This window comes from Rhincodon typus, chromosome 43, assembly GCF_021869965.1.
Source record: "Rhincodon typus isolate 14 chromosome 43, sRhiTyp1.1, whole genome shotgun sequence".
NCBI lineage: Eukaryota > Metazoa > Chordata > Chondrichthyes > Orectolobiformes > Rhincodontidae > Rhincodon > Rhincodon typus.
This window is the reverse complement of record NC_063374.1, coordinates 6,414,851-6,433,142: the sequence shown is the minus strand read 5'-3', so window position 1 is coordinate 6,433,142 and position 18,292 is coordinate 6,414,851. Positions and strand designations below refer to the sequence as shown.

At 43.3% G+C, this 18,292-nt stretch overlaps 2 protein-coding genes across 9 annotated transcripts in view; both read right to left on the bottom strand.

The window, feature by feature from the left end:
• The window catches only part of LOC109936341 (RNA-binding protein 4-like), a 61,872-nt gene extending 50,224 nt beyond the window's left edge, over nt 1–11,648 (bottom strand). For 5 of the 7 annotated variants that reach the window (XR_007266057.1, XR_007266056.1, XM_048619792.1 and 2 more), the window contains exons 1-2: nt 11,430–11,613; nt 1,988–2,294 (exon numbers count right to left, since the gene is read on the bottom strand). Coding sequence is in view for 5 of the 7 variants with exons in the window: in XM_048619792.1 (XP_048475749.1) it covers nt 1,988–2,294; nt 11,430–11,534 (412 nt within the window). In the remaining 2 variants the exon portion in view is untranslated. Of the gene's footprint in view, nt 1–1,987; nt 2,295–11,429 lie in introns of all 7 variants that reach the window. The other 2 variants (XM_020534953.2, XM_020534955.2) reach the window with 2 other exon arrangements.
• A 4,382-nt stretch (nt 11,649–16,030) lies between these two features.
• si:dkeyp-115e12.6 (centromere protein F) overlaps nt 16,031–18,292 on the bottom strand; it is a 43,987-nt gene continuing 41,725 nt past the window's right edge. For both annotated transcript variants that reach the window (XM_048619698.1, XM_020534951.2), the window contains exon 15: nt 16,031–17,396. In XM_048619698.1, coding sequence (XP_048475655.1) covers nt 17,323–17,396 — 74 coding nt within the window. In that variant the 3' untranslated portion in view covers nt 16,031–17,322. The remainder of the gene's footprint in view (nt 17,397–18,292) is intronic.

The window sequence follows — 18,292 nt, the reverse complement described above, 5'->3', positions numbered from 1 at the left end:
CACAGATGCTGCCAGACCTGCTGAGCTTTTCCAGCAACTTTGTTTTTGTCCCTGATTTACAGCATCCGCAGTTCTTTTGGTTTTTATTTAGTGAGGCAACAAGTGCTGAGAACACTCCCAGGTGCAGGAATTTCATACAGAACAAACTCAAGCACAAAAAGGAGTTATTTTTGCTTTGAGGACCACCTGGTGATCAGCTCCTGGTTGCAGATGGACATGAATTAACATCAATGACACCACTAAGAACATGAAAGACAGGAAGAGGAACAGAAGAGATCGACTTGATATTACAACCAGCCATTCTCTCAATAAACCTTCTGAACTGTGCAGGCAGCAGCACTGTATTATTTTCAAATTGGACCAATTGGGAAAAGACCAAGTTCTAACCTGCTTCAGCAGGAGCCTGGTAGCTTTACAGGTTCAGACGCTGCTCTGAAACAGAGGCACTTGGAGTAATGCCATGATGGTGCATTCCATTGGGTTCGGCCCAAGGATTAGTGACAAATTTCCAGAGTTCCAACTCCAGTCTGTGCGCTCTCCTTGTGTGTGGCATTACTGGGAATGCAGCATTGCTGAATTACCCCTTTAATGCACACGTCATGTCATCAAATAGAATACACTTGCTAACTCCAGTAGCCCACTGCTGAAAAACGGTCCTAGTTCAGCTCTTGTGGCGGCAGGTTTTGGGAGTGCCATCCCAGACAAATAGACAGCAAATGAACAGGAGAGCAGCTGTCTGCCGACAAACCACTATGGGCAGTAGCATCAACGCAATCTCAGCACTTAATTTCAATCCCAGTGATGCACAGTAATCTCAGCAGTCGATAGTGAAATTGCTGATCTTCCATTTGAAATGTAGTGTCTCTCCAGCTCAATTATTGTAACTTATCTACCAGTGAATGGGTTTTTCACATCTCTAGCTGATGCAACCGGGCTATAGTTTATGCAAGCTTTTTGATCATTTGCTAGAACTTGCGAACATTGAGTGCTTTCTCTTAAAAGTAGATAATTCCATTATTATGAGTTTTCTCCTGATTGCAACAACTTCAACTGGAGTACAATGTTTCTCCTGTATGGCTGGTTTCACCTCCAAGTCGAGATAATGGGCTTTTTGAGCTGGGAAACAGTGCTGAAACCAGTCCTCCTCTCACTACATCATCTACTCTACAGCTGTCAGTTACAAAGCCCGAAATGCAGCTAATAGACATGAGATGAATACCACCCGACCACTGTGAGAACAGAACTAAAAAACTAAGAGACATGAAAGAAAGTACAGTGAATGATCCCAATACTACTCACTTAGGGAAATTATCAGACCCTCAAGTTCTCCTGAACCAGTCACACCTCGGGAATGCTAGACCTACCTGCAGCATTCAAACAGGTAAGTCTTCATTCATCTGTCAGTCCCTTACAGGCGATCAATACAACTGTGGGAAGTATCAACTCTGTTTTCAATGAACATCAGCAAGCGCCACTCCCAAATGTTGGGGGAGGGGAAAGGGAGGTCATTCAATAGTGGTCAGCAGCTTATGTAGATTTAAATCCCTCTCCCCACCAGGTCAGGTGTATTGTCAAATAGTTTGTCCAATCAGTAAATACTTGGAATGTGAATGAGGATTTTTATGATGCAACGGTCAGAACCTCACTATGCTTCACCAGAAACTGATTAAAAACAACAACATACAACATCTACTAATCAGTTAAGTGTGGACGTAGATGACAGAACAGAACCAGGACTTGCGAAGATCAGGTAATTTTTGAAGCTTCTAGTATTTTACCATACAGGTATTTGGGGAGGGACAGAGTAACTGACATTTTTTCGAAAAGATGTCAATTACTGCCTCTGTTGTTCCACTTGCCATCCACAACAGGGAATACTATGGGATTCTAAACAGGAGCAGTCAGTACTGCAGCGGTATCCTTGCTTGGTGTGGCCGGTGCCCAAGCTGATACCATGTCCCCGCCCACTACCCTCCAGCAATTTCACCTTTAAACTCAGTGCCATCAAAGCCTCGGATGGCTTCCATGGCATCTTCCTCCCGCTCCATGTGCACAAAGGCATAGTCCTTGACAATGTCACACTCGATGACAGGCCCATACTCTTCGAACCTAGCCCGCAGCTCTTGGTTCGTGCACTCGGCTCCAATGTTACTGACGTGCAGCTTGGTTGAGGTCTTCACCTTGCTCTTGCTGGCTTCGACGTTGATGGGAAGCCCGTGCAGTTTGTGGTGATGAAGGTTCTTGATCGCCTCATCTGCTGCCTCTTTATCCTCCATGTGCACAAAGCCATAATTCTATCAAGCAAAAAAAAGTGGTGACATTTTAATTTTTCCCTGCCACCCAGTCCTGTGTTACCCTGTATGAGAACAGCAGCATGATTAGCTCATCACTTCCCATGATCTTTTGAACCAGGGCATCTAACAAGAGTCCTCCTTCACTTTGCTTTTTTGGTATATCTCTAAAAACTGAGAGCTCTAATTCCACTCTTCCAACAAATTAAGACATAACTCCTTGTTTAAGAAGATATTTCAAAATGCTCAGAAGAGGTACGCTCCAATTAGAAAGAAAGACCTCTGCCCAAAGGAAAGGACTTACCATCCATGGCTAACTAAAGTTGAAGGTAGTACCAAATTGAAAGGGAATGCATATCAATTTACATAGGTGAGTGGCAAATCAGAAGACCGAGCAGAATATCAAGAACAATAAAGACAGACTAAGATATTAATTAGGTGGAAGAAATTAAGAGTGAGAGAGAAATGTAGCAAAAACAGGAAGAATTTCAACAGGCACTTGAAAACAGTAACTAAAGCGAACACAAATCCTCTAGAAAGTGAGTCTAAGAAATTAATTTTTTTTATTCATTTTGTGGGATGTGGGCGACGCTGGATGGCCAGCATTCCTTGCCCATCCCTAGTTGCTCGAGGTGGTGGTGGTGAGCTGCCTTCTTGAACCGCCGCATTCCTCCTGCTGTGGGTTGACCCATAATGCTATTAGGGAGGGAATTCCAGGATTTTGACCCAGTGACAGTGAAGGAACGGCGATATATTTCTAAGTCAGGACGGTGAGTGACTTGGAGGGGAACTTGGAGGTGGTGGTGTTCCCATATATCGGCTGCCCTTGTCCTTCTAGATGGAAGTGGTCGTGGGTTTGGATGGTGCTGTCTGAGGATCTTTGGTGAATTTCTACAGTGCATTTTGTAGACAGTACACACTGCTGTTACTGAGCGTCAGTGGTGGAGGGAGTGAATGTTTGTGGATGTAGTGCTAATCAAGCGGGCTGCTTTGTCCTGGATGGCGTTGAGCTTCTTGAGTGTTGTTAGGGCTGCACTCATTCAGGCAAGTGGGGAGTATTCCATCACACTCCTGACTTGTGCCTTGTAGATGGCGGTCAGGCTTTGAGGAGTCAGGAGGTGAGTTACTCGCCGCAGTATTCCTAGCTTCTGGTCTGCTCCTGTAACAACTGAACATAGAACATTACAGCGCAGTACAGGCCCTTCGGCCCTCGATGTTGCGCCGACCTGTGAAACCAATCTGAAGCCCATCTAACCTAAACTATTCCATTATCATCCATATGTTTATCCAAAGACCATTTAAATGCCCTTAAAGTGGGCGAGTCTACTATTTTTGCAGGCAGGGCATTCCACGCCCTTACTACTCTCTGAGTAAAGAACCTACCTCTGACATCTGTCCTATATCTATCACCCCTCAATTTAAAGCTATGTCCCCTCGTGCTAGCCATCACCATCCGAGGAAAAAGGCTCCCACTGTCCACCCTATCTAATCCTCTGATCATCTCGTATGTCTCTATCAAGTCACCTCTTAACCTTCTTCTCTCTAACGAAAACAGCCTCAAAACCCTCAGCCTTTCCTCATAAGACCTTCCCTCCATACCAGGCAACATCCTGGTAAATCTCCTCTGCACCCTTTCCAATGCTTCCACATCGTTCCTATAATGCGGTGACCAGAACTGTACGCAATACTCCAAGTGCGGCCGCACCAGAGTTTTGTACAGCTGCAACATGACCTCATGGCTCCGAAACTCAATCCCTCTACCAATAAAACCTAACATACTGTACGCCTTCTTAACAACGCTATCAACCTGGGTGGCAACTTTCAGTGATCTATGCACATGGACACCGAGATCTTTCTGCTCATCCACACTACCAAGAATCTTACCATTAGCCCAGTACTCTGTATTCCTGTTACTCCTTCCAAAGTGAATCATCTCACATTTTTCCGCATTAAACTCCATTTGCCACCTCTCAGCCCAGCTCTGCAGCTTATCTATGTCCCTCTGCAACCTACAACATCCTTCTGCACTATCCACAACTCCACCAACTTTGGTGTCATCCGCAAATTTACTAACCCATCCTTCTACGCCCTCATCCAGGTCATTTATAAAAATGACAAACAGCAGTGGCCCCAAAACAGATCCTTGAGGTACACCGCTAGTAACTGAACTCCAGGATGAACATTTCCCATCAACCACCACCCTCTGTCTTCTTACAGCTAGCCAATTTCTGATCCAAACCGCTAAATCACCCTCAATCCCATGCCTCCGTATTTTCTGCAATAGCCTACCGTGGGGAACCTTATCAAACGCTTTACTGAAATCCAAATACACCACATCAACCGCTATACCCTCATCCACCTGTTTGGTCACCTTCTCGAAGAACTCAATAAGGTTTGTGAGGCACGACCTACCCTTCACAAAACCGTGTTGACTATCCCTAATCAAATTATTCCTTTCTAGATGATTATAAATCCTATCTCTTATAATCCTTTCCAACACTTTACCCACAACCGAAGTAAGGCTCACTGGTCTATAATTACCAGGGTTGTTTCTACTCCCCTTCTTGAACAAGGGGACAACATTTGCTAGTCTCCAGTCTTCTGGCACTATTCCTGAAGACAATGACGACATAAAGATCAAAGCCAAAGGCTCTGCAATCTCCTCTCTAGCTTCCCAGAGAATCCTAGGATAAATCCCATCCGGCCCAGGGGACTTATCTATTTTCACACCTTCCAGAATTGCTAACACCTCCTCCTGTGTTTATGTGGTGAGTCCAGTTGAGTTTCTGGTCAATGGTAACCCCCAGGATGTTGATAGCGGGGGATTCAGTGATGGTTACACCATTGAATGTCAAGGGACGGTGGTTAGATTGTCTCTTATTGGTGATAGTCATAGCCTGTCATTTGTGTAGGGCAAATGTCACTTGCCACTTGTCAGCTCAAGCCTGGATATCATCCAGATCTTGTTGCATGTGAACATGGACTGCTTCGGTATCTGAGGAGTCACGAATGGTGCTGAACATTGTGCAATCATTGGTGAACATCCCCACTCCGACCTGATGATGGAGGGAAGATCATTGATGATGCAGCTGAAGATGGTTGGGCCTAGGACACTACCCTGAGGAACTCCTGCAGAGTTGTCCTGGAGCTGAGATGATTGACCTCCCACAACCACAACCATTTTCCTATGTGTCAGGTACGACTCCAACCACCGGAGAGTTTGCCCCCTGATACCCATTGATTCCAGTTTTGCTAGGGCTCCTTGATGCCACACTGGGTCAAATGCAGCCTTGATATCAAGGGCTGTCACTCCCACCTCACCTCTGGAATTCAGCTCTTTTGTCCATGTTTGAACCAAGGATGTAATGAGATCAGGAGCGGAGTGGCCCTGGTGGAACCCAAACTGGGCGTCACTGAGCAGGTTATTTCTGTGCAGGTGCTGCTTGATAGCACTGTTGATGACACATTCCATCATTTTACTGATGATCGAGAGTAGGCTGATGGGGGGGTGATTGATCGGATTGGATTTGTCCTGCTTTTTATGTACAGGACATACTTGGGCAATTTTCCACATTGTCGGGTAGATACCAGTGTTGTAACTGTACTGGAACAGTTTGGCTAGGGAGCAGCAAGTTCTGGAGTACAAGTCTTCAGTACTATTGCCGGAATGTTGTCAGGGCCGGTAGCCTTTGCAGTATCCAGTGTCTCCAATCGTTTCTTGATATCAAGAGGAGTGAACCGAATTGGCTGAAGACTGGTATCTGTAATGGTGAGGACCACTGGAGGAGGCCGAGATGGATCATGCACTCGGCACTTCTGGCTGAAGATTGCTGCGAATGCTTCAGCCTTATCTTTTGCACTGATATCCTGGGCTCTTCCATCATTGAGGATGGGGATATTTGTGGAGCCTCCTCCTCCAGTGAGTTGTTTAATTCTCCCCCACCATTCACCACTGGATGTGGCAGGACTGCACAGCTTAGATCTGATCCGTTGGTTGTGGGATTGCTTAGCTCTGTCTATCACTTGCTGCTTTCGCTGTTTTGCATGCCAAGTAGTCCTGTTTGGTGGTTTCACCAGGTTGATACCTCATCTTCAGGTATGCCCGGTGCTGCTCCTGCAATGCCCTCCTGCACTGTTCATTGAACCAGGGTTGATCCCCTGGCTTGATGGTCAGGTTGAGTGGAGGATATGCCGGGCCATGAGGTTACAGATTGTGTTGGAGTACAATTCTGTTGCTGTTGATGGCCCACAGCGTCTCATGGATGCCCAGTCTTGGGAATAATGGGAAATATGGAAATAGCAGATCATACAAGCAGATAGTTTACATCTATCCTTATTGGAAAGGGCACAAATAATTGTGGATCTGGAGGTGAACACAGGGGAGAACTGAAAACAAATTAGGTTCATCTGGAAAAAAAGTTCTGAGAAATTTATTAGGACTAAGAAGGTCGCAATGGACTTCATCCTAGGGTCTTAACAGCTGCTGTTACTGAAAAATGATATGCAATTGTTCTAATTTTCCAAAGTTCTCTCGATCCTGGCTAGGGCACATCAGACTGGAAAAAAGCCAGTGACTCCTTTATTCAAAGGGTGGAGCAGAAAGCAGGAAAGTACAGGCTAAACTATCTTAACATCTGTCAAATATGCTAGAATATTTAAGGATGATATTGCAGCTCATTAGACAATCTCAATGCAACTAAGCAGAATGGATGTGACTTTGTGAAAGGCAAATCATATTTGACTAACTTATCGGATGTTTTTTGAGAAACTAAGTAGCAATGCGGAAAAGCAGAACCTGTGGACATGCTGCACTTACTCCAAAAGGCATCTGACAAGATGCCAAATCACAGGATTACTGCATAAAAAAAAGCTTATGGTATTGTGGCAACACAACAATGTAGTCAGAAGTTTGGTTAGTCAACAGGAAGCAGAAAGCAGAGATATATGGATCATTTTCACACTGCAAGATATGACGAGTGGAGTGACAAAGAGATTGGTCCTGAGGTCTCAACTATGCACTAGTTATTTAATTAATTAGGATAAAGGAACCAAGCATATGACTGTAAAACTAGCTGATCGTACAATGACTGATATGAATGTAAGTTGTGAAGAGAACATAAGGAGTCAGCAAAAGGTTAAATGAGTAGACAGAAAATCCACAATAATGTATAATATAGCAAAATATGAACTTGTACACTAACGCAGGAATAGAAAAGCAGCATATTATTTAAGTGCAGAAACTGCAGAATGCTGAGGTACAAAGGGAACTGGATGATCTGTGAAATGAATCACAAAGTTAGTACAGCTGATAGGTGCAAAAAGTGATTAGGAAGGCTAACAGAACATTGTCATTTATTGAAGGGAGAATGGAATATAAAAGTAGGGATGTTTCTCTACAATTGTATAGAACGTCAGAGAAGCCACAACTGGAGTACTGTCCAAGTCTCTTTATTTAAGGCAAGATTTTTAAAAATGTATTCATACGGTGAGGGTGTCATTAACTAGGCCAGCCATTATTGCTGCTGCCTTATTGCCCTTGAGAAGGAAGCGGTGAGCTGTCATCTTGAACCTCTGCAGGCCATGGTGATTATGCACATTCAGTGCTGTTCCACACATGGCAAATGGTGTGCTGATGCAGATCGCAGTATTGACTCCCAGTTCCAGATGTCGCTGCCACGCACAGACCTCAGAGGTCCACAAAAAGATTTTCAGAGAGAATTCTGATTCCCCAGTTCCAGTGATACAAGGTGGGAAGGTCATCATGAAGAACCTGAAGATGGTTTGGCTAAGGATGTTTCCCCCGGATGTCCTATGACAGAGATGATTGATCTCCAACAACCAAAACCACTTCTGCCACATTCAATCCAACCCCACCAAAGAGATATTTCCCTCTCTACCCCTATCTGCCTTTCGTAGTCACTCCGCGACTCCCTCGTTTGCTCCACACTCCCCAATAAACCCACCACACCCGGCATCATTCCCTGCAACCACAGGTGGTGCTACACCTGCCCCTGCACCTCCATCCAAGACCCAAAACAAACTTTCCACATCAGACAGGGGTTCACCTGTACATTCTCCAACCTGGTTTACTCTATCCGTTGCTCTCAATGAGGCCTCCTGTACATCGGTGAGACCAAGTGCAGACTCAGGTACCAATTCGTGGAGCATCTGTGCTCTGTATGCAATAATCAACACTTCTGGTTGCAAAACATTTTAACTATCCCCGCCAATCCCTTGATGACAGGTCCATCCTGGGCCTCCTCCAGTGTCACAATGACACCACTTGCAAACTGGAAGAACAACACTCATATTCCACCTCGGGAGCCTACAGCTCGACGGCCTGAACATAGAATTCACCAGTTTTAAAATCTCCCCAGCCCCAGCCTCATCCCACATCCAACCCTCCCTCTCAACCCTGCTTCCTTGACCGGACACAACCTGTCCATTTTCTTCCCCATCTATCCAAATAAAAGATAGATTGGTCCCACTGACCAATCCCCACTACTCCCTACCTGCAAATACCTATCACCACCCCTCCTCCTTCTATTTATTTCCCAGCTCCCTTTGACCCTTCCCCAATCCTGAAGGATCCCGATCCGAAACGTCGACTTTCCTGTTACTCTGATGCTGCCTGTCCTGCTGTCTTCCTCCAGCTCCACACTGTGTTGACTCTAACTCCAGCATGTGCAGTCCTTGCTATCTCTAACCAAAACCATCTTCCTCTTTGATAGGCATGATGCCAACCAGTGGAGGATTTCCCCATGATTCTCAGTGACTCCAGCTTTGCTGGCACCCTTTTATTCCATTCTGAATCAAACATTACCTTGATTCTCTCACTGCCCCTCCGGAATTCAGGTCCTTTATCCATATGTGGACAAACGATGTAATGCATTTAGATGCTCAGCAGCCATGTCAGTGAGCAGATTCACCATGCTGATGGTTGAGAAAAGACTGACACCACAATAATTGGTTGGTTTGAATTTGTGCGACTTCTTGAGGACTAACATACTTGGGCAATTCCCAAATTACTGAGTTGATGTTAGTGCTGTAGCTGTGCTGGAACAGGTTGACTAGAGGCATGAGTAGTTATGGAGCACAGGTCTTCGGTACTATTGCCAAAACACTTTCACAGCCATTTGTTCACAATATACCAGGTGTGACCTAACTAGAGCCTTGTATGCTAAGACTGTATAAAACACCTGCTAGATCACTACTCAAAGACTGGGAACAATTTGGTTCCCTTATCTAAGGAAAGACATCCTGGTTGATGGCAGTCCAGATATTAGGGATTTTACAAGGAGAGGTTGAATAGTTGGGCTTGTACTCAATGGAATTTAGAAGAATAAGAGGCGAACTTATTGAAACATTCAAGATTCTTAGTGGCCTTCAGAGGGTAGATGCAGAGGCATTTTTCTCGATATTGGTGAGTCTAAGACCAGAAGGTATAATCTCAGAGTAAGGAGCTACCTAGTTAAGACAGAAATGAGGAAGAAATTCTTCTCTCAGAATTCTGTGGAACATGTGGAATTCTTTACCACAGAAGTCTGTCAAGGCTAAGTCATTAAGTACAATCAAAGCTGAGATGGACAGATTTTTAATCAGCAAAAGAATCAAGGGTTATGCGAAAAAGGCAGGAAAGTGGAGTTTTAAAAATGTCAGATCATCCATAATCTCAGTGAATGGCAGAGTAGACTTGATGGGCTAGATAGTCTTCTTGCAACTCCTACATTTTTGATCTTATGGAGGTTTCAGATGCTCATTAAAACCTTTAATACATCCCAGTCTCCCTCTCTCTCAAGGAGAACACGTTTGAGTTTCTCAACACATCTGATCTTTATAGTTTACCTGATGGTTATAATTTCAATTTCAAGATCATCTTCTAATATATCTTTGACAAGGAGCCCAAAACTGTTCATAGTATTCCAGCTGTCATCTAACAAGTGCCCTCTATATTTTAGCGAAACTTCTTTTTTATACTCTAATCCCTTTGAAACGAAGAACACAGTCCATTTGCCTTTCCAATTACCTGAACTCATATGTTAGCTTTTTGTGATTTACATGAGGACTCTGAAATTCGTCTGTGCCATAGTTTTCCAGCCTTTACTTATTTAAATATTCAGTTCCGCTATTCTTCGTGCTAAAGTGCATAACCTTATGTTTTCCCACATTATATTCTGTCAAGTTTATTGAAAATTCACTTAACCTGTCTGTATCCCACCTCAGCATCATCCTCAACACTTGCCTTCCCACCTATTTTGGTGATATTTGCAAACTTGGCTATTATACATTCACTTCCTTGTCAAAATCTTCATAAACATTGTAAACTCAAAGCACTTTCTAGCCAATTAAGTAGTTCAGAAGTATCCTCATTGTAATGTAAAAGCATGACAACCAATTCTGCAATATAGTGAGCTCCTACAAACAGCAATGGGGTAAAGGCCAAATAATGTTTTCCATGTCCTAACGGAGGGCTAGATATTGTTCAGATCACCAGGGGATAACTTTCACTGATCATCTTTGAAATAGTGGTCATGTCCGAAGAACACAAACGAGATCTTGGTCGACCCACTCTTCTGAAAGATGGGCACAGTACACTGTCAGTAATGGCACTGGAGAACCAGTCTAGATTCTCACGCTCAAGTCTCTAAAGTAGGTCCTGAAAGCAAGTGACCTAGCTCAAACACGAAACCAATGCTGAGAATCTATTGCATTCTTCAGTGCCACAACAGCAGTAGACTTTGCATCACTGGTCATGGAAGTCATTCATCCAATTATCTCCTGCCCAATGTTGGAGGCAGATTGGGAGGATATAATGACACTCGGACTGTAATATTGGTGAACAACTCTCCACAGAGAATGGGAACGTCCCTCTCGTTCTCTCTTCCTCCCCTCCACTATAGGCTTCCCCAGAATGGTGCAGGTGTGCCATGGGTTGACTCAAGGACTATGGGCGCCCATTCAGTGGGACTGGGGAAGGAGTTCAGTGTAACACCCTTGCATTTACATTGGTCCATCACCTCATTTCTTCCCCGCACTTCAAATCAAAAAAAGTGTTCGTTTATCTTTAAAAAAAGGAAGACGTAGGCATCAAACGACGTTTTTCAGATGAGTTACTTTATCCGCTTAATTCCCCCTCACCTTGATGATGTCGCACTCGGTCAGTTTGCCGTACTTCTCGAATAACTCCTTAATCTCTTCTTTCGTTGCAATGCGCGGCAGATTCCCGATAAATATTTTTACCATTTTTTTTTGTTCTCTCAATCGAGAAGAAAAAGTCAGTCTAATGAATGCCGAAAAAAGTTTTAATTAAAATTAAAGCCCCGTCCCGCCCACCCAACGGGTCCTCACAAGATGGCGGCTCCTGCGTACTTGGATTAACTCAAACGTCCCGCCCACTGGCGCTCTCTGATTGGCCCGTTCCTCTAATGTTCCGGTTCCGATGGGCCTTCCGGCTTGTCACTCACCCACCAGCCCCAACGCTAATTGGGTCATCTTCTCCTAGCGACAATCTCGATTGGCTAGCGACTCCTGTCACTTAATAGAGCCATCCCTTCTAGACAAGGAGTCTTGAAGGTTTGGAATTTGCATTGAGCTAGCACCTCTTCCAACCCATCCCTAAACGCCACAGAAACATTTCACAACCATTGAAAAAACAATTTTTAATAAATTTTAAATGAGCTTTTTTCTGAAGAAAGGTCCCGATCCGAAATGTCAGCTTTCCTGTTCCTTCAGCTCCACCCTTTGTTATCTCTTTTTAATAGTCACATTGTAAAATGCAGTATCTAATTTTCACACATCAAGTTCCCTATAACGGCAACACTCCAATGACCCTGCTCATGTTCTGGCCAGGGCTAAAATATTAGCTCCGAGGTTCATTGGCGATCCAAAACGAAGGACCAAGTCGAACTCTTAGATACAGCTGGCAAATATGGGGTATGAGATACAGCTCATCAGCCACGTTAGCGGCTAAATCAAAAGAAAAACAAACAAAAACAGATGCTGCTAGAAAAACTCAGCAGGTCGGGCAGCATCTATGAAGAGAAAGCAGAGTTAATGTTTCAAGTCTGGTGACCCTTCCTCAAAGTAAAACAGAAATTACTGGAAAAACTTGGCAGGTCTGGCAGTATCTGTGGAAAGAAAGCAGCGTTAACATTTTGGGTCCAGTGACCCTTCTTCAGAACAGTTCTGCAATTTCTGTTTTTGTTTCTGATTTCCAGCATCTGCAATTCTTTGAGTTCTGTGGGAAATAGCAAAACCCATGACCAGTGACACAGAATTTCCTAGGTGGGTAGTCATCAGTGAATGATTGCTGATGATAACTGACTCAGGAGAGCAGTGAGAACTCCACTTCCCACACTTACTCAAAATATTGCCAGTCCAAAATATCACACTTATGACTGAAATAATTCCAGAGAGGGTGGTATCCCATGACCAAGTCACTCTTTATTTACAGCTGGAGTCCTTGACACTGATCCAGGTCACTCCTGTTCGTATCGGTCAGCCAGGGCTCCCTGACTGGGGCTGTTGAACTGATCCAATCAGGGAACCCATATTCTATAAATGTCCAACAGACTGACCTCGTTACAATCACTACATCCCTTCTCCTCCAAGTCCTGGTGCTATTTTTTTGTAGCTTGTCCTGGGGAGACAGGGAGAACTCTCAGGTTCCAGAACAGTAGGAAAGGCTGTCGAGGAGCACAGCACGTTTTGCTCTCACACTGCAAGCTTGCAGCTTTTATATGGTCCACATGCTTGTTCAGGACTGTCGCACCTATTCAAACTTTATAAGTCACTGGACCGGATCTCACGTCGACCATGCCCCTTACCCATGTAGGGACATTCCCGTGGTTCCTCCACGAAACTTCATCCCCTGAAGTAAACTGTCTCTTTTGCTTAGTGGAGTCTTGTGTCCAGCAACGGTGTTGCTGACGCCATTTCAGTCTCCCTCCCACCAGGTCAGGGAAGATTAGATTTAACCTGGAGACATCCACACCATCAGAAATGCCAATGCCAGACAGAAGACTCTTCTGAGTGCGCGAGACAGTTTACTTCACAGGACACAAAGTTTGGTGTCGAAACCACAGGAATGGCCCTGCATGGGTAAAAGGCTTGGTCGACGCGAGGTCAGGTCCCATGACACACAAAGTTCGAGGAGGTGAAATGGTCCTGAACGAGCACGTGGACCAAATGAAAGCAGCAAGCTCACAAAACGGGGGAGAAGCAAAACATACCCGGCCCCTCAGAACATCTAGCGAGGCTGTCAGACCCGTGGGTTCACCCTCTCCGCCTAGCAATGAAGGAGCAAGAAGGACATGGCAGATATCACAGCCTCAATGCCATTACAACTTGAAGTTGAGGAGTTTTGGCCAAGATGCTCCGGGAGGAAGAGGCAGGTTGTGGTCCGGTACACGTCGCCAGTATCCAAGGCAGAGTCGAAGTTAACAGACCTGGTGTAAAGATGCCCCAGGAGAACCTATAGGGAAAAGAACAGGTCTACGTCCCAGGACTCAGATGGGGAGGGATGTAGTGATTGGGGTGATGTCAGCCAGGTGGATTGCATAGATTATGAATTCCCTGATTGGGCCAGATTAATAGTCCCAGTCAGGAAGTCCTAGCTGACTGATATAAACAGGAGTGTCAGAGGTTTTGCTCACTCTAGAAGCCAGCTTGATATAGATGGGTCACTGTCATGTACTGTGCACATGTAAACAAAGGGGCACTTGGTGACAGGATACTGCAGCTCATGGAGATATTTCAGTAGTATTCAAAAACACTGCAAAATAGAGAGCAAATTGCACCCAAAGATTTTGCAATTTGAAGCACAGTCAGAAAAGGTTGGATAACCCACCACATATTCTGCAGGAATGAGGTCATCACAAGAAAGTTCACTTTTCATCAAAGCCTCTGTCACATATCTAGTGCGGCTTTAATCAGGAAAACATCACACACACCATTTCATACTTTCCACTGTACCATTACACAGTTTTATTTCTTTCAGTGTCATTAGTCATTTGATTGTCCACATGAAAGTAACCTTAGCAGCTGAAAGCAGTGTGAAGAACGCGAGGATTACAGCTTATATGGTTCATATTGAACCTCTGATGTGAGGACACCTTTATACTGATTGAAGAACTCTGAGCAGCTGGACATGAGAAAGATTTCTACACATAGATGATGAAACACAAGGTCGTAAGCAAATGCACTTCTGGAAAAACAGAAACCACAGCTGACAGTCATCAGGGCTCAAGATGATTGCTCCTGTTTTAGTTGACATTGGAATCAATTCCACTGGCAAGAAAAAATTTGGAAAGATAATGATGTTCAAACCTCAGAGCCTGAAGGGTCACATGAGAAACAGAGACTATCATGGAATTCCAGATATTGCTACAAGGCTGCCATAATCAGGGTATTTTACCTGGCTAAGCTCAAGCTTCACATCAATATCCCAATTCATGGTAGCTCCCATGCAATCAACTGACCAGATGGAGACTCCAACCAGGCTACACCAGCTCGAACCCTCCACAATGAGTAGTTTCAGTGCAGGGCCAAGTACCACGGATCTTGAGGTTATCCAGCTACCCAATGGATATCAGTACTGCTAAGTAGTGAAGAGGTCATTCCCAAAATACCAAACCTTCAGGAATACACAGTCCCATCCCCAGAGTTGAAATAAAATGGATGCTTTCATGCTAATCATCCCTGGATTAAGACAAGGTGCCAGGACAGTCACTGGTATAGATTGTAAGACACAGCAATGGTAGACTGCTTGAATGCCAGAAAAGAACCTATAGTGTTAAAACATGTGGGATTTCTTGTTTGTCCACTAATTGAATGAAACAACAATTAGAATCCAGTTCAACAAATCACACCAAATGAATGAAAACGTGTACCTCCAAGCGACTAAAAAAACGTTGAACTGAAAACATTTCAAATAAACTGTTCCAGTTCAGGAGGATGAAGTTTTCTTTTGTTAAATACAAAATATGCCTTCCAATGTTTTTCAGAATGCAGAATATTCTAGTTCCTGTGCAGGTAAAGCTGTTTAGTCTAATTCAACTTCAATTTACCATACCAAATTCCTGCTAACAGGGCTAGTAGTTATCTGTTACAGCGACAGATATTTATCTCCAAAAGCATTTTAGTGTTTGAGACAATTCTTTACAGTTTATTCACCATCTTTCATTCAATTTATTCTCTGAGAAGTTGTAAATTACTAACTATTGTTTACTAAGGTTGTGCAGGAATAGCAAGACAGCAAAACTGCTCGAGATTTTACTGACTCCTCTAATCTGGATATGAAAGCCTGTTACATTTCTGATAAACTAACTGTAACAAGAAGACCCAACTCAGCACTGTCTGCATGGAATCATAACACACTGTCACATCTCTCAGTGGATACAAGGCAACAAATAAACTCTTATGAGAGCGTTGCTCATATAAAACAGGAACACAAACAGAAAGTGGAAACATATAAAAATAAATTCAATATCTTCATCCGGAAGTATAAAGTGTATCATGATGTTTGCAACCACAGCAGATCATGATTAGTTTGTGCACTTTACAACTGTAATACAAGATCTGTAGTCATGTTCTGTACAAAACTGAAGTATTGAGGGGTAACATATCCTTTAGTGCATCAGAATTGAGTAACTGAACCAAAATGGAAGCATTATTACAGAACAAAATAGCCCTAGAAAATAATACTTTCATCCATGTTAAAAAGTCTGAAAATGACAACATTGAAACAGAGATACAGTATTTATTTAAATCAGGAATATAAAAAAAATTGTCCATCACATTTATCAAAATCCCGATTAAAACATCAATAAATCAAACCATTCATGTGGATCCCTACACCAATTGCATAAACTAGGTACACAATGCAGACAGTTGGGAAGATTTCCTTCTTTCTGAAAGCTCAAATGCTCAATATTCCTTTTTGTGGCTACATCTCTCACTGTGAAAATTAATCCTGATCTTATTGTGCACAAGATCAAAAGGATGAATTTATCATTTAAATGAGCAGACAAGCATTGATGTAAAAGGAGGATTTTTGTCTTGTAATCAAAGACAGAACTGCAAGGACATTAAATTGTAAGAGGAACAACAATTTACATATTGTGAGACAAAAAGGTGTACTTTGGCTGACAAGTGGACATTAATTGGTATAAAAGTGTTGCTATGGAGAATGTACCAGGAGCAGCTATCCCCAAGTCTTTGTTTAAATTCAAACCAGGCAAGTCAACCCCGAATCCACATGCCAACCAAATCATCAACTTTCTCTCATGTGGCACAAATTATCGCTCCCATTGCAATTTGGTACTCATGTGATTCTGTCCTGATGAGTGCAAAATAAATGCTTCAACAGCATGTCTCTTCTTACAGCAATACTCAAGTACTGTGTTACCAAAAGACACTTTGAATTGATGATACATGCTAACATCAGGCCTTTGCTCTTGGCACTGTCAGGTTTTGCACTTTGCAGAGGATTAATCTCCCTTCTGACCTGTAAGGAACACAGTGTTCTTCACGATGTTTCAATACAACACCTGACGAGGACTAAAAGATAATCAACAATTTAGAGAGAGTGCTGTAAATGCAAAGGTGTGCATTAGTGTACATGGAACAAAAGGCCCCAACACTTCAAGGAAATGTGCCATACCCACAGAACCTTCCTTTAAAAATAAACATTCAATAAATTAAGTTAAGATCAAGTGAAGGAACTTAAACATTAAGAAACCTGCCATTAACCCATTGTGTCAAAAAACTGTGCAACTTTAAATTCTGATTCAGTTCTCTCAGAGAGGCAGACATGTTAGCCATCTGCATTCACTGTTTAATATATACTTTATATTAAAAAAAACTAGATCAAGAACTGTAAGCGGATGCCACGTTATATAAAAGGACCATGAAACATTCATCTGGAAACCTTCAACTGCTGCCAGTTAGGATTCATTGTTCTGTACCTACTGCTAACACCTAGTACCTTGAAGAAAACAAATAGAGTTTGCCCTTCGCTTTGTTGCTGGGGTCAAAGTGTAGAGTTTAGAGTTGCTCGGCGCAAAACATGTGGGCAGGAAGGACCAGAAGGGATATCTGCAAAACCTGAAAATAGAAGAACTAACGTCAGAACTCACAGGAATTGTGCAGATTTAAAACAAATCACTGCCAACTCAGAGTCATAGTCACACAGCACAGAAACAGACCCTTCAGTCCAACAAGTCAATGCCGAACATGTTCCCAAACTAAACTAGTTCCACCTGCCTGTGTTTGGCCCATATCCCTCCAAACCGTTCCTATTCATGTACTTTTCCAAACGTCTTTTAAATGCTGTAACTGTACCCACATCCACCACTTCCCTCTGGCAGTTTATTCCATACATGAAACGCTTTATATAAAAAAAATTGTCCCTCAGGTCCTTTTTAAAAACTTTCTCCCCTCATCTTAAAAATATGCCCCCCCGTTTTGAAATACCCCACCCCAGGGAAAAGACCCTTGCTATTTCAGCTTATTTATACCCCTTATGATTTTATAAACCTCCAGAAAGGTCACCCCTCAACCTCCTATGTTCCAGTTAAAAAGGTCCCAGCCTGTCCAGCCGCTCCCTATAACTCAAGCCCTCCATTCCCGGAACTTCCTGGTAAATCTCTTCTGAACCCTCTCCAGTTAAATAATATCCTTCCATTAGCATTGAGGCCAGAATTGCACACAGTACCCAGAAGAGGCCTCACCAATTGCTTACAAATATTTAATAAAAATAGTTAAGAAGAGAGAAAAAAAAAGAGTCAGGCTTGGGATCGAGATATGGCCAGTTGAAAAATCAGTCCAATTCAGCAGAATTGATGGATACAGTACAAAAGATCAGGGAAACTGAAATGCACATCATGATTAATCCTAGGAGCAAATTTGAATTGATTGGAATTGAAGAGTTATTTAGACTCGAAACGTTAGTTTGCTTTCTTTCCATGGATGCTGCCTGATCTGCTGAGATCTCCAGCATT